The following is a 14,183-nucleotide window of genomic DNA, read 5'->3' on the forward strand; positions in this document are numbered from 1 at the left end:
AGAAACTAACCCATATGAATATGTGTTAATGATAGATAGCATTTGCATAGGAAAAGCAGAGGAAAAAGTGCTTGTTTAAATGGGTGTGAATGGGTAAATGAGCCAAGCTGTAAAAAAGCGTTTGACTTCATCCTTAGAGTAGAAAAGCGCTATATAAAAACCAGTCTATTTACTGAAACAAGAGAGTTATTGTTGGTATGATTCTGTTGTGTGTAGGTGGAAAATTACACAGGGATACTTTTGCTTTGTTTACTTTAAATGCCAAAAGAAACTAACGGAATTTAATCCCCACCCTCCACCCTCCTGGATCCAATCTTTCCCCACCCCCATAAAAAGATGCTTGCAGTATTTAGAGTTATAAGTCATCATCTTACTTGTCAGGCAAAACTGCCAGGAGGTTTACCGCAGGACTAGTGTACTGACTTTAAGTGTGAGCGGTTTGTATCTTTGTGTGTGTGTGTTATATGTGTGCCATGATTAGGCAGGATGACTCTGAGTGTCACCACTGCCCCCATCATGCCCATTCTCAATGATTAACGAGCTACGAAACTCAATGCTGGCCTTACAAGAGTTGAGCCTCATTCATAATGCATTTGGGTGCCTTTTCCCTGTCTGGCCTGCATCCGAACCCTGAGTCATACACACACGGACACACACACACACATAAACACACCCACACAGTCATCCCATATCAGGTACTGTTATTTCAGGCAGTTTCATCAAATAATTCACAAAGGAGGTAAAAAGCTTGTGAATTCCCAGATTTCCTCAATTAGACTCAAATGCTAACAATAAACAGACAGAGGATGGAGCAAACATTAGCTCAGTGTAACTCAATACTACAGTCACCTCATAGCCATGCAATTTGAACCCTCACATGAAAGTCATCTGTTTAATTGACCTTGGGTGTGTGCGCCTGTGAATGTTTGTGTGGACCAAAGAGTGCTATAATATCAGGGTGGTTTTAACAGAGCCCCTCATTAGGATGGGAGTGTCAGACGGCAGAGGGAGAAAGAGGAAAGGAAGGAAGGAGGGAAGACCAGAGTTTCTCTCCAGTACAACAGCTGGCTCTCCATCACTTGCAGGCTTAGCCAAACCTCAGCTCACCAGTCCAAATTTCTCAGAGCCAAGTGCCTCCTTTTTTGGGGACAACGCTAACCACATATCCTTTGACTGGTGTAAAACTCACGACCTGCTCTGAAAATCTGTAAGGTTCAAGAAGCACTCTTTAAACAATATTGGATAACCTATCACTGTTTCGGCCCTCAGCAAGTTTGTATATGTACTCTGTTTTTGATATGTTAATCACAAATTATGGTGAATTCTTTGTCACAAATGATATATCTGATAGTAGCCCAGCCTATCTGAATGTCTAAAATGATATTGATATTGCATGAAATCTGAGAGCAACAAAGAGGCTGTTGATAAGAAATGTTGCTCAGCATCAAAGACAAATACTGCTCTATGTTGTGAGGTGAATTCCACCAAAACTCCACAGCCCAAATAAATGTCTGTTCCCCAGACAGTAGTTTCCCAGTTTTTGAAATGGACATCTGGCTCTCCTCCTAGAGACCCCCCCCCTCCCCCCAACCACTGAGATCACACTCAGGGCATGCATACACACACATATATACACACAAACAAGCATGCAGAAAAATCAGGAAGAGGCAAGGTTCCAAGGTCACAAGAAAGACCCTTGGTTGGAAAAAGGCATTTTTCACATGTTGCTACTTTCAGAGCTCGATCATTGCAGGCTTGTTTGGCTTCTCATGATCTAGGAGTTCACTGCAGGAAGCTTCACTAATGAGGACTTATCTGAAGCTGACCTTAGATCCCCCATGAGGGAAGACAGCACAAAGGACTGGCCTTCCTACTTGCCTGGGACTAACCATAAGAAAACCTTAAGTGTTATGTTCATGGACAGAAAGAGACACTGAAATGTGAAAACCTTTGCTTCTTCGCTCTGGCATGCTGCATTGAGGCTTTTTCTGGACCTGAGTTTCATCTTTTAATTTATCGTGTTTGCTCTGTGCCCTCCCATCAATAAGGTGGAAATGTCTGGTAAACAGTAGGCTACAGAAACCTTTGTAAATGTCACCAAAACACGACTGGTCTGTTCATTGGCTGGCGTTTGATCCGAGACCAGAGTGGTGGCACTAAGGGAATGGAAAATGTTTGGTGCACAGAGAAGAATGGCAGACGCGCACAGAACCCAGCCTCTAAATTATACTGTGAAATGCAAAGATGAACCAGAGGGATAAAGGAAAAACTAAGACAACGGGAACAAAGTTAAAAATCCTTTGCTAAAGAAAGATCTTGCACTGCTTTGATCACGCCTTGCATCATATTAACTAATAAATTAATCTGCTTACAGTTAATTACTTTTCATTAAAGTCAGATCAGCTGCTGTTTCTGTCCTTTTAAAGGCTGGATGAGATTTTCGTTTATTCATCTGTCTTAATCAGTCTTAGGACTCTTTACTGACAAGTGGATGGTCAGGCAACGTAGTCTATTTTGAATGTGGTATACATGGTGTGGTACCTCCCAGTAGCTTACACCAGAGTGTACAAAGACACCACACACCACAGAGGGGTTGATGCAGAGAAACTGCCATGTTGCCATACCATGTTCTCCTGCTCATAGACTAAATGGATTGACACAAACCAGATTTAGATTGAACAACTAAATAAAGTCTTGCTGTTTATCTTGACTAATACAGAAGATTAACTCTGGCACAGTAATGATGATTCGTTCAGCCTTTCATGTCATGTTTGATTTCAGTGTAAGAGGTCTACTTCTACTACACCCTACTGTGACTGAAAATGATTTTTTTTAAATGACCAAAAGTTTTGAAGCATAGTTGGGAAAAGCCAAAATAGTCTGGATGTCAGTGGAAAAAAGAAAATTCATACAAACTTTGTGGCATATTGTAATTGTTTTGAATGGGAAATAGACTCCTGAATATCCTCTTGTCTCAAAAAAACTAATCCATTATGAAAGAGTCTGGCCAATCAAATTCAGACCTGATCAGGTGAGGAAAAGCAGAGCTTGAATCCCACATGAAGCCAAAAGTCTGTCTTTTATCAGACTGGACATACTTTTAGCATTTATTAGGCGGGGTATTGGGAAAGAGAGTGGAGAGCTGCAGGAGGAGGGCAGTCTATTTTCAGATTTTGTTGGGGTTGTTTTTCCTTTTGTATAATTCTGCCTACTTGAGCTTGAAGGCTCAATTAGGTTTAATAATATATGGTTTTGTGACTAGGCAGTAAAGGCAATTTAAACTTATTGTTTCAGCTATTTCCAACTCCTATAGGTCAAAGCAACTTTCCCGATATTCTGAATTTCAACATTTTCATTTGAACTCTCATTACAATTATACTTAAAAGACTCCCACGGTACTGGCAACTAAAAAATGTGTTCAGCTATTAATCTTCTAAATTAAATGTTTATTTTTTAGATTTTAGGTGGGACAGTCATTATCAGTCTCAGCAGTCTGTGGAACCGCACTGTCTACTATAAGATGTGCTGCGGCTAAATCCGACGACAAATAGAGACGAGATGCTCATAAAAACAGCAATGCGCTGCGGAGCCACTGTGATTAGACGCCTTTGTTATTCTTGCATATTTTCCCATTCACTTTCTGACAAAGACCATAAGCTGCCGAACATCCTGCGTGGACTGAAATGATTATTTCAACAAGGTTCTCCCAAGCCTTTTTCCAGTTTTTGCTTGTGGCAGTAGTTTTCTGTTCTCTCACCTGCTTTGCTGGGCTCACTGTCTGGGGCTGTGCCAGGAGCTCCAGGCGGAGATGGGGAGGAGGTGGGGGGCAGGGTGTGAGGTTTGTCTCCTTCTTGAGGACGACTCTTAGAGGTCTCGATGCCTTTGACTCTCCTGGCATGGCGGTTCCCTTTGTAGTGGGCTTCTGCCTGGCTCTAAAGAAGAGCATGGAAAGGAAAACAAGGTTATTTCATTAATGAACACCGATGCCAAGGTGCCCAGGTATATAACAGGGTGGAATTAGACTCGGTGTGACACCTGGCATGCATGCACGCCATTATGACAGCACGATATTTAATATACTCTGGGGACTAAAGTCATGATGAGCAGCAGGCAGTGAACAGAGAGATAGATTACATGCAAGATATTAAGAGAGATGCAATGATGAAGTGACACAGACATCTCGAAAACTGCCTGCCCTCCTTGTCCCCTTATTTGAATTAAGAACAAATTATGAAGGTGTGTGTTGAAACATTAACAGTATAGGTTATGTGGAGGATTGGCACTTGGCTGAAGTTGCCATGCCTGATAACCTAAGGATCAGGAAACTGCCATATAAGCCCGGAGGGCTCATTAGTCCATTTCTAAGCCCTCCCTCACTAATAGAATATGCACAGTCTTGGAGAATATACATCATCTACCTACTACATGGCATCAATGTTGTTGTCTTTAATATCTGGCAGGAAATATAAAATGAGAATCCGCACGCTCAGCCGGCATTCCAGCAAAGACAAAAAATGCTGCAGAGATTTATTATGGAAGTCACTGTGTCCAATCTCCTGATGACATGCTCTCTACTGCCTAATGTGTTTGCTCACTGAGTAAACAAGCGAGTTATTTGTGAAGAGAATATGGGACATTATGGGAGTCTATTTCTAGCCTCTGTGTTACTGCACAGATGTTTGGAAATCGGAAAAAATGCAGCGTATGTGATGCGGGGTTGCTATACATAGCTGTCTGGCTTCACAGTATGGTGACTATAAAACAGAAACACACGTCATTTCACTGGCTCACTGACTCACTCTCACACACGCGCACTCACACTCACACAAATATAGGATTATGGCCCCTTTTTTTCATCACCCCTCTCTCACAGTATGTGTCCAACTATGAAAAAATAAGTAGCTACTTGCTGATATAGACATATTCAGTCAGTACTGCACTTGTAAGTCAAGTGAACTGATGTGCCATGGCACGTGCTGTGTCGGCCAAATGATTGCATCAAGGGACCAATGATGAAGATATTTATTAAGTAGCAGGATTACAGTTGGTTACCAGGGATGAGTCGTTGACAGCTGCCTCAGGAATTTGACTGACACTTAGGACATCGTGCTGACCAGAGGCTCAAGTGTGGCGATAGACTGGCTCGGCAAAGCAGGCAGGGGGTGATGAGTAATGTTACCGAACCCTGTTGTCTATATTTGCTTTGTGTGTGTCTGTGTGAGTGTGTGAGTGTGTGAGTGTGTGCCTGCGCCTGGCAGCATCTATCACACGAGCTGGCATGGCAAACACTGAGCACTGGCTGAAGCAAGTAAGAAGATCACATGTTTCTTTTAAACCAGGATGACACATCAGGCTGTAACTGTACCCTGTCAAAGGGGTCTTAAGGACCTGCACTTGCAAAGCCTACAGATCAAGGTGGAGAGAGCTGCATGCAGGCAGAAAGGGGTGGAGATATAGACTGCTGAAAGAGAAGTAATCTCTCATGATGAAGAGGGGAATGTGGGAAGATTAAAAGGTATATGGCAGTGCGTGGCAAAGCGGGCACAGAGGTTTTCTTGACTTCTCCCAGCAAGTCAAAGGGATCAACTACCAAGCAGCTGAGTGTCACTGTGAGGTCCTGGGCGGAGAGGAGGGAGGGAGAATGAAGGGAAAAGGAAGCACAGGGAACTGAAAGTCAGAGAAGGTAAACGCAAAAAAAGCTGCACTCAGAATGGAAAGGATATAAAGAGACACAAATCTCAGAGAGAATAAAAACTGCACCACGCCAGTTTGTGATGCATGTGTTTCATTATGCAGAGAGTTTGAAGTGAACAACTGCTTTCCTACATGATCATCACTCTGAGGGGGGAGTTGTGTTATTAAAGCAGAGCTACTGCAGAGCTGCATTTCTAAAGGAAGAAATAGGAAGAGAGGGAGAAAAAGAAAAGGGAGACAAAAAGCAAGCAAGAAGCGAAGTGAATATGGTTGGAGGAGAAAAAATAAACGTGACGTGAGCAGGGAGGAAGCGGATGAAAATAAGAGATGCATATCAGCATACTGCAGCAGTTGTGACGCTGGTCAATGCAGCTCCACAGAGCCTGTGATGTCACTAATGCAGCGTGGCATCAAGGTTATTCTGCATAAACCACCATTAAGTTCTTTACACGGACACACACAATGCAGAGACAATGGGGCACAAACTGCCTCCCCCCTTATCCTTTCCTCCTGCCCCTCCCCTTCAAGTCTCCTCTCTACCACTTTCCCAAGATGCACTGGGGCTGTCAGAGCCAGACACTAATCCATGCCCTTGACGAATGCATCTTATAATAAGTAGTGGCAGGCAATTTTGGGCATTTCCACACAGTAAATAATGCAGCATGAGAGAGGGAGACAGCCAGCAAGAAGGGGAAAAGGTTCCCTAGAGAGAGAGAGACAGGCAAAAGAAGAGAGAGAGACAGTGGAGAATGATCATATGGGATGAAAAAAATGATGGCAAAATGATGTGGGAAATGAAGAGAACGTGGGTGGGAGACAGGAGGTAAAGCAAGACAAATACAGTAGCCATGACATTCCATAAAAAGCCCACTCGCTTTCTTCTTTGACCCAAAAATGTTTTCAGCTCACATATGGCAGATAAAGGAAAAGAATGTCTACATCAAGGTCAGTGCCCGAGCTTGAAAATGAAGCTGAGAATGCAACATCAGATTCTCCTGAAGTATTTCTCACTGTATTATCTTCATCCATCAAATATTCATTTGAATTTGATTTCACTAGCTTGGCCCTCGTCCACATTTTAGGTTTGACAGCGTTTTAGTAGGTAAAAGTGAATGCTTTGACATGAATTGAGCTGCGGTTTGGGGAAGGCCTCGAAGAGGACTGGCAATGGCTCCCGGGCCTGGCAGATCTCCACGCACTAAATAGAAATGAAGAAGTTAAAGAATTGAGAACAAGGAGGGAGGGAGGGTGGGGCACGTAAACGAGAATGAACAGCTTGCAGAACTGGGGGAACCTTTATAGATGACAACCGGAAGGAGCGTGTTTGGAGGCGTGGTCCTGCTCCTGAAATTCCGATGCATAATCTCCAAATAAAAACAAAAATACTGGCATCTGCCTGTACTACCTCTCATTCTCCCAGTAGATACATAATGGTATCAATTTAAAAGTTCTAAATAGCCACTTATCCCATTCACAAGAATTTAAGAAAACTTGACCTTTGACCTTGGGGACGAGATCGCTGTGATTCAAACCCGTCTGAGATTTTAGTAGATACACCTATGCTTTCAATTTAAAGCTCCTACATTGCCTCATTCTCAAGTGATCGCATTCACAAACTTGTCCACGCTGCCCACTCGCCCGCCCACCCCATCAGCCTTGTACGCCTGAGGCGCAAAAAGTGTGGATGGGGAGTCACAACTAGGGCAAGAGTGCAATTCTGACATTGATGATGTACTGCAGTATGTTTTCACCTGTCCAGGTAATGGGAGTTAAAGCTGATCTGGAAAAACACTAACTTATTAACAAGACTTTTACTCGATTGAAGGGACAGTATATAGCCGAATTAAATTTACATGATATATCCCTCTGCTATCTACTCTCCTTGCAGTAATACTGCAAGAGGGCTTAATTGCTTATTGCTTATTGTATATTTGATGAGGTGTGGACATAGGCATCCCCGAGGTCCACTTGGACTCCACTTTTTGCCAGATCTCATTGTGGGCTGTAAGCTTTAGCTGAGATTTTTATGTCATTTTTAAAAAGGCAACGTTTCTACAAACTCTGTCAGTTTTTACTTTATGTTGTGGCTTTTGAATCGGGTCGTAACACATATTTTACTTGGCTTGTAGTGTTATTTATCCATTTAAGTTATTTTGGGGTGAGCGGCTGAGTTTTGGCAATGTTAGTTAAAAAAATATATTTGACATTTGCTTTGCATATTTTTGACAGTAACAACATCTTTTTCTAGTAGCCATCAAAAAAACTTTGTTGTGAGGAGCTTAATTTAGGAGCTGTTTTCCCAAACTACAGCCACCACACAGGCCCTGCATCCACCTACCCAGAATGAGAAGCATATTGATGCTGGATTTGAAAAGAAAAGTATTTCTTTGATTCTCTGACCACCAAATGCTCATCTTTTTTATTAGATTCAAGAGAAAGCAGACATCTCTACAGCCTGATATCTCCCAAACTTTGCAACACACACCAGTGCACTAAACACTGATATAGTACTAAGGGAAAAAGAGTCACCTTTCCCTGTGCAGAGAAGATCATGGCCAGATACCACTCTCAAGCTGACGTCAGCGAATGACAAAGAGAAGAAATTAATCTCTGCAGGGTGCTGGTGTAAAGATCATTCACACATGAACATGGCTTCCAAGCAGAAATGCTTCCTGCATACTTCTAAATAATTGCGCTTGCTTTGGTTAAATTTTAACCTTCATATGATTTCAGGGGACAGCAGGTTAGGTTCTTCACAGCAAGTATCTTCTTGTTCTTTAGGCAACATTTTAACCATAAAATCTAATATTCAAAGTCTTCAGATTCTTTATTGATTGTAACTTCATACAAAAGAACACGTCTTAACTAAAGAGCCAGTATTGACTCTCCATCCTTGGGTCTTAAAGTATTCCATTATATAAACATCTCGAGTTAACTGTTTCCTGTTGCTTGTGAAGATATACAGGACAGATCCCGGCTAAGAGAAGCTTCATGATTACAGCCTTGCAGCTCCCTGACCACACGGAAACCATGATTGTAGATCTGATGTGTATATATAGTCCTGACCCACTCCTTAATGTTGTGTATTGTGGATGGATGAACGCCCTGGCCCTGAAGTCTGCAACACTGAATAGGGAGTATTTCAGCCAAATTATACACTACACATATGACATTTGGTACTGATTTTGTCATGGGTCTATCCTATTTGTTGACACAAAAAAGGAAAAAACAGAAAAAAATATTTGGCATCACAACTCATAAAATATTTCCATATGATTTTTTGCTTTCATTAATTTGTCATCAGCCGTGTCTGCGAATTGCCCGAGGGTATAACGTGCAAATAAATTCCAATTAGGAGTTCCCAATTAATTAAGCTTTTTAAAGTTTAATATTTTCTATAGAGAGAAATGGAAATCTACTCATACCACTATACAACTTTAAGATCAAACTTATCAGTACTGATGAACAACAGAAAATCCAAAATCCAGAATTTTATTCCTTGTTCACACATTCATCAGGACCGCTTAAGCCTCTGTGCTGCAGTGCACTACTTTAGTCTACGCTGCCTTAAAACAAATTAAATTCCAGTCAGGTCGCAACGGCCAACACATAACCCAAACAAATGCACCACATCCGCTTTGTCAGTTCCAGCTTCCAGGGGGAGCAAACCAGGACAAACAGTCCTCCAAAACCTTTTGAAATAAAAGGTTGATTCTTACTTAGAGAAAAATAAAATATTTTCAGTGCCATAAAGAAAATGAAAACAAGATGAGAGGCAGTGATGTTGTGTGTGTGTGTCGTCATTTATTTATTTACCTCTGAGTTGAAGCGGATCTGGCAGACGTTACAGGAGATGACTGGTCGCTTGGTCTTGATCAGAGGAACTCCAAATGTGTGGTTGATCACAGCCTTTTGCACCGGGTCCATCTGCCAGAGTGAAAGACAGAGAGCAGAGGAGCAGAAATCTGTCAGCTATAATTCACACTGGTGCCGCAGCTCAATGGGCCAAGCTGTCATAACGTGCAATAGACTAAACCAAAATGACCACATGCAGAATGCATAAGGTTCACAGTTAAAGAGTGGTTACAGAGTCTGTTCGATGATATCTGTAATTCACTTCAGCAAACAGTGGTCAGCAGTGTTGACAGTTTGTTGCTACAACCGAGACACCTGTTGCATCCCCACGATTAGGAATCTGATGGTTCTGGATCCTCACTACATTGTAGCATAATACTGTCCCTGTGCTAATTGCTTCAGCTGGGACATCCATCATCTCTGTGGTGTTAAGCACCTTGTATAAATTTAACTAACTTGCTTAGCAGCCCTCAGCAGTTAAGCTGCCCGTATAAATTCTGTCCCAGACACAAAAGACCCAGCCCGTACTGGACTGTTTGTGTTTGAAGCCGAATTTATCAAGCAATCACTGTTGGTTGACCTTAGCATTACTCTGGATTCAGTGGCTGGCTTATATTTCGACCTCAGACAACTGTCTACAGCTAAAGTAAGCAACAATCATAAACAAAGGCTGATGTAGCAGTGCGCGGGTATGCAGGAAAAATGAAGCAAAACAATCCGTGGCCTGAAGAACAAAAGGGTACAACACTTTGTATTTTGAATTCAAAAGACAGCGAGGAAACGTTCAAGTGTGTCCACCAAGAGTAATGAAAGCATAATGCAGTGCCAGGCAGATGCAAAATAACTCACTTTTGATTCATTACTGTATTTTGGACTATTTACTAAGCTTTTCTTTAAGCCTTGTTACACTGAGAGGCACAGTCTCATCCAATATAGAAGCAGCTCAACATCCCGAGGAGTGAAGGAGAGGATAGAAGGGGCTTAAACAAATATTGTTGTTACTTAGACTCAAATAACTTCTTTTTTTTTTTGCACAGTGCTCGTTGCTTGGCAACTCCCAACAAAAAGAAGCAAAAATAAAGAAAAATAAAAGATTAAGGGGAGGAGCCTCAAGACATTTCGGCCACCCAGCTGTGGCCGGAAGGCACAGAAACATACCATCTGGAGGAGAGAATGAGTGAGCGAATGAGAAAAAGAAGAGCAGAGACTTAGAGGGAAAGAGAAAGAGGCCCAAGCTGGACATCCTCACATCAAGCATGCTTATCTCTTTTCCACGTTCCAAGACTGTCTCTGTTTCTCTCCCAAGAAACTGTATAAAGAAAGCTCTGCTGCTCTGGCTGTGAGGACAGATTAATGGGGAGGGCTGGGGTGGGGGTGGAAGATATATTGAACAATTACAAATGTTTACTGCGTGAACATCTAAACAACAAGAACTAAGCTTTAGCCAGCACAAACCTCTACACCAGGACTGCATTAAGCTTCCTATTAATTTTTAAAAAGTGACACTGTGTTTTATCAAATCTTTCCAAAGTGTAGAAAAATTTCTTTCTCTCAGTGTCCATAATGTGACCCAGACTAGATAGAGTTTAGCAAGAATTTGAACCTGCCTGGTGGCGTAACCGTATGAATCATGGGCTTCTTCGCAGTCATTCCACCAGTCTGGGTGTGGGTCAGTTATGACCCATCCAGTTAATTCAGCTGTTGAAAACACAGTCCAGCTGCCAGCAAATGTCTTTGGAATGTTGCTCGCATGGCCTCTTCTCCAAACGCTCTCCAAATCATGTTCTCATGAAATAGGAGGAGAGCACTATGATGTAACTGCAGAGGGATTTTCCAAAACTCGCTCATATAATTTTGTGAACATCCATAACTGTAACTGTACATTCTCATAAAAAACTTAGAAATCAAACATATTACAAAGTTTACATTTATGTGGGAAAATAATGGAAACTTCATGTTATTGTGGAGCTGTGTGAATGTGGTGAGCAATCTGGCAGAGGTAAGCAAAGCACACAGACCGCAGACCGCTGACTTTAGCATCACTCGGCAGTCATGTCAACAGCTCCATGCAACCTTAAAACTCCAAACACTCAAATATCACCCAAGCATCATCCAACACTGCAAAATGACACACGTCCTAACTCACCAACATCCTCTGTTCTAGAGTTTCTTTTCATCTTTCATTTTCTACAGTTCTTATTTTCTTCCCATTCTTTACTGTGTTTTCATTCTTTCTTAGTTACTCTTTCTTTAGTTTGTTTGATCAGCTCTCAAAATCACACTGTTTTGAACAGCTAAAACCCACCAGGGGAGAGTGCACTACAGCATGACTCTCAGTAGAGCCATTGTGACAGTCACAGTAAGGTCCACACTGTTGCCAGATGAAAACAGCCTTTGAAGCACAAATTCAGCATTACGTTTAAGCTGGCCCAGTTTAAGACACAGTTGGACCGACAAAAATGTGACAAGCTCTTTGAAATTTTAGGTGCTTACCTTCATCTCCTCTTTGTCTGTAGAAGCTTGGAGCTGCATTGGTCCTCCTGTGTGTGTACTGCTGGCCAAGGTATGTGTTTGGGTCTCAGCATGTGCAAGGCTCAGAGCTTGTGGTGCACTATCCTTACTCATTCAGCCTGCTTGGTAGGTAGTCAATGCTGAATACAGACTAGCTCACAAAAACTGAGCTTATGCCTAGTGAAGCATTGGTAGCTGCGATATCTTTTTTTCTTCTCCTTTCAGCACACCGTCTGCTTCTCTTTTGAGATGCTTTAAGAGAAATCTTTCCCTTACTTCTTTTTTCAACACATGACCTAACAAGTGCCTGTCCCTTTTTTCAGTCTCCTCCTCCTCCTCTATTCTCAACTACATTCCCTCTCTGCCTCACACTCCACTATAATGCACTTCCTTCTCTGCTTTCCAGTTTTCTCCTCCCTCTCCCCCTCTCCCTCTCTCACTCTTCCCCATGGTCTGTCAGTCTGCCCATGTGCACCCAGGATTATGTATCCTACTCTCCTCCTGCCAAACTCACTCTTCTAGGAGTGCTGAATAGCCTTGGTATGGATATTGATAAGAATTTACTGATAACAGTGTTTTTACAAATTATGCTCATAGGTCAAGTTCTTAACTAATCAACTTCTTGATTCCTGACTTTGCTGTTTAGGCTTTCTTTAGGTTCAGCTTTGTTTTTACTACCTATGAGCCAGAGCTGAGGTTCACATGTGACTCAGGTGTACAAGAGCTCCACAGCCGTGTCCTTTCAAGCTGCTAGAAAAACATGCCAGCACTGATAAAAGGAAATGATAAAGTGGAAGGCCTACAGTCCTGATGAACTGGAGGAGGAAGAGCAATTCCCATCTTTAATTCACACCATCTATCGAATGTCGTCATCCACCACTGTAGCCTGCATCTCCCCCACAAACCCAGAACTCACACTTGCATGAAACTCTGGCTAGACAAATATTTACTGGATGTGACATATTCACACCAAAGTGATGACAGGGCCACATGTGGTGCTGGACAAAACATAAATGTGTACTGTTTAGATAATGAGCTATTAGTCATGTCTTGCTGTACTACAATTATTTTTGTTAGGGGGAGAGTGAGAAAAGATATATATATAGTAGTTAAGATTCAACAACTGCACATGATTATACTGGACCAAGAAGTCTTGTGATTGTGTAGCTTCAGCAAACAGTGCAGGCAACAACTCTGAGTTTTACTCAGAGTTTTATGAGCATGTGTCTGTATCAGCACCAGCTGATGCAGATAAATAATTCAGCCTCATCATTGTCTACAGGCACATTGCACGAGACAGGCAGGTGGAGGACAAATCACATTAAAGGACTATTAAAAGCTGTATATGGCTTTAGGAGAGGCCATTCCTCCGCTATGGGGATAATAACCCTCAATGTGAAGTAGAGCCTCATTAAGGCTGTACAAACTCAGCGCAGATCACTTATTAAGGCAGAATGATGGAACAACTAGCTGCCAGCTCACTGCAGGGATGTTTTTCAGTGTTTTTGCTGCTACAGTGCTGTACCTTCATTGAGATATTTTGTGGATCATAATGTGTTACTGTGCAATGGTGCAGAAAAGCACCAGGAAACATCTAAAGCACTTGAAATGTTATGTGAAATAGCCCCAGTTCAGCCTAACAATCCATATAAAAACCTCCAAAACAAAACAGTATAAGATGTAAATGGAGCTGTGGACACTTACTCTCTTATTCTAGATCTTCCTGTATAAATTTACTCATCTTCACAGCACTACATTGAACATAATAAACTCTGGGAAAGCTGAAAGCTAGGATATCCCAGCAAAACGTCACAACAGAGCCTCATTTAGGGGCAAACAAAGCGGTTTCCATATCTGCAGCATATTTACACCACATACATGCCACATATCTAATAAAATCTGAGATTATGTCATACACTTCAGGCAACAGAAGCTCTCCTTGCAAACACCAACAGTGATATATTAGTGAGTCATTTCTACATGCTTTTGAATGTGCTGCGTATACTATGAGTACGCTGTAAGGTCAGAATGCCCTTACAGCTTCTCTTATGGCCCCATCTCCTGGCCACAGAGCTGTAAAACAGCACTAACGGTTACCTCGCAGTCATCAGCAGCAACACCTA

General features: G+C 42.1%; 1 protein-coding gene across 4 annotated transcripts in view; it reads right to left on the bottom strand.

Annotated features, from left to right (window-relative positions):
* Nucleotides 1-14,183, bottom strand: part of znf385a (zinc finger protein 385A) — a 54,264-nt gene that overhangs the window by 10,646 nt on the left and 29,435 nt on the right. For 3 of the 4 annotated variants that reach the window (XM_063463788.1, XM_063463790.1, XM_063463791.1), the window contains exons 3-4: nucleotides 9,511-9,621; nucleotides 3,758-3,932 (exon numbers count right to left, since the gene is read on the bottom strand). In XM_063463788.1, coding sequence (XP_063319858.1) covers nucleotides 3,758-3,932; nucleotides 9,511-9,621 — 286 coding nt within the window. Of the gene's footprint in view, nucleotides 1-3,757; nucleotides 3,933-9,510; nucleotides 9,622-12,042; nucleotides 12,407-14,183 lie in introns of those variants that run through there. The other variant, XM_063463789.1, reaches the window with a different exon arrangement.

The sequence above is a fragment of the Pelmatolapia mariae genome, linkage group LG20 (genome assembly GCF_036321145.2).
Source record: "Pelmatolapia mariae isolate MD_Pm_ZW linkage group LG20, Pm_UMD_F_2, whole genome shotgun sequence".
Lineage (NCBI taxonomy): Eukaryota > Metazoa > Chordata > Actinopteri > Cichliformes > Cichlidae > Pelmatolapia > Pelmatolapia mariae.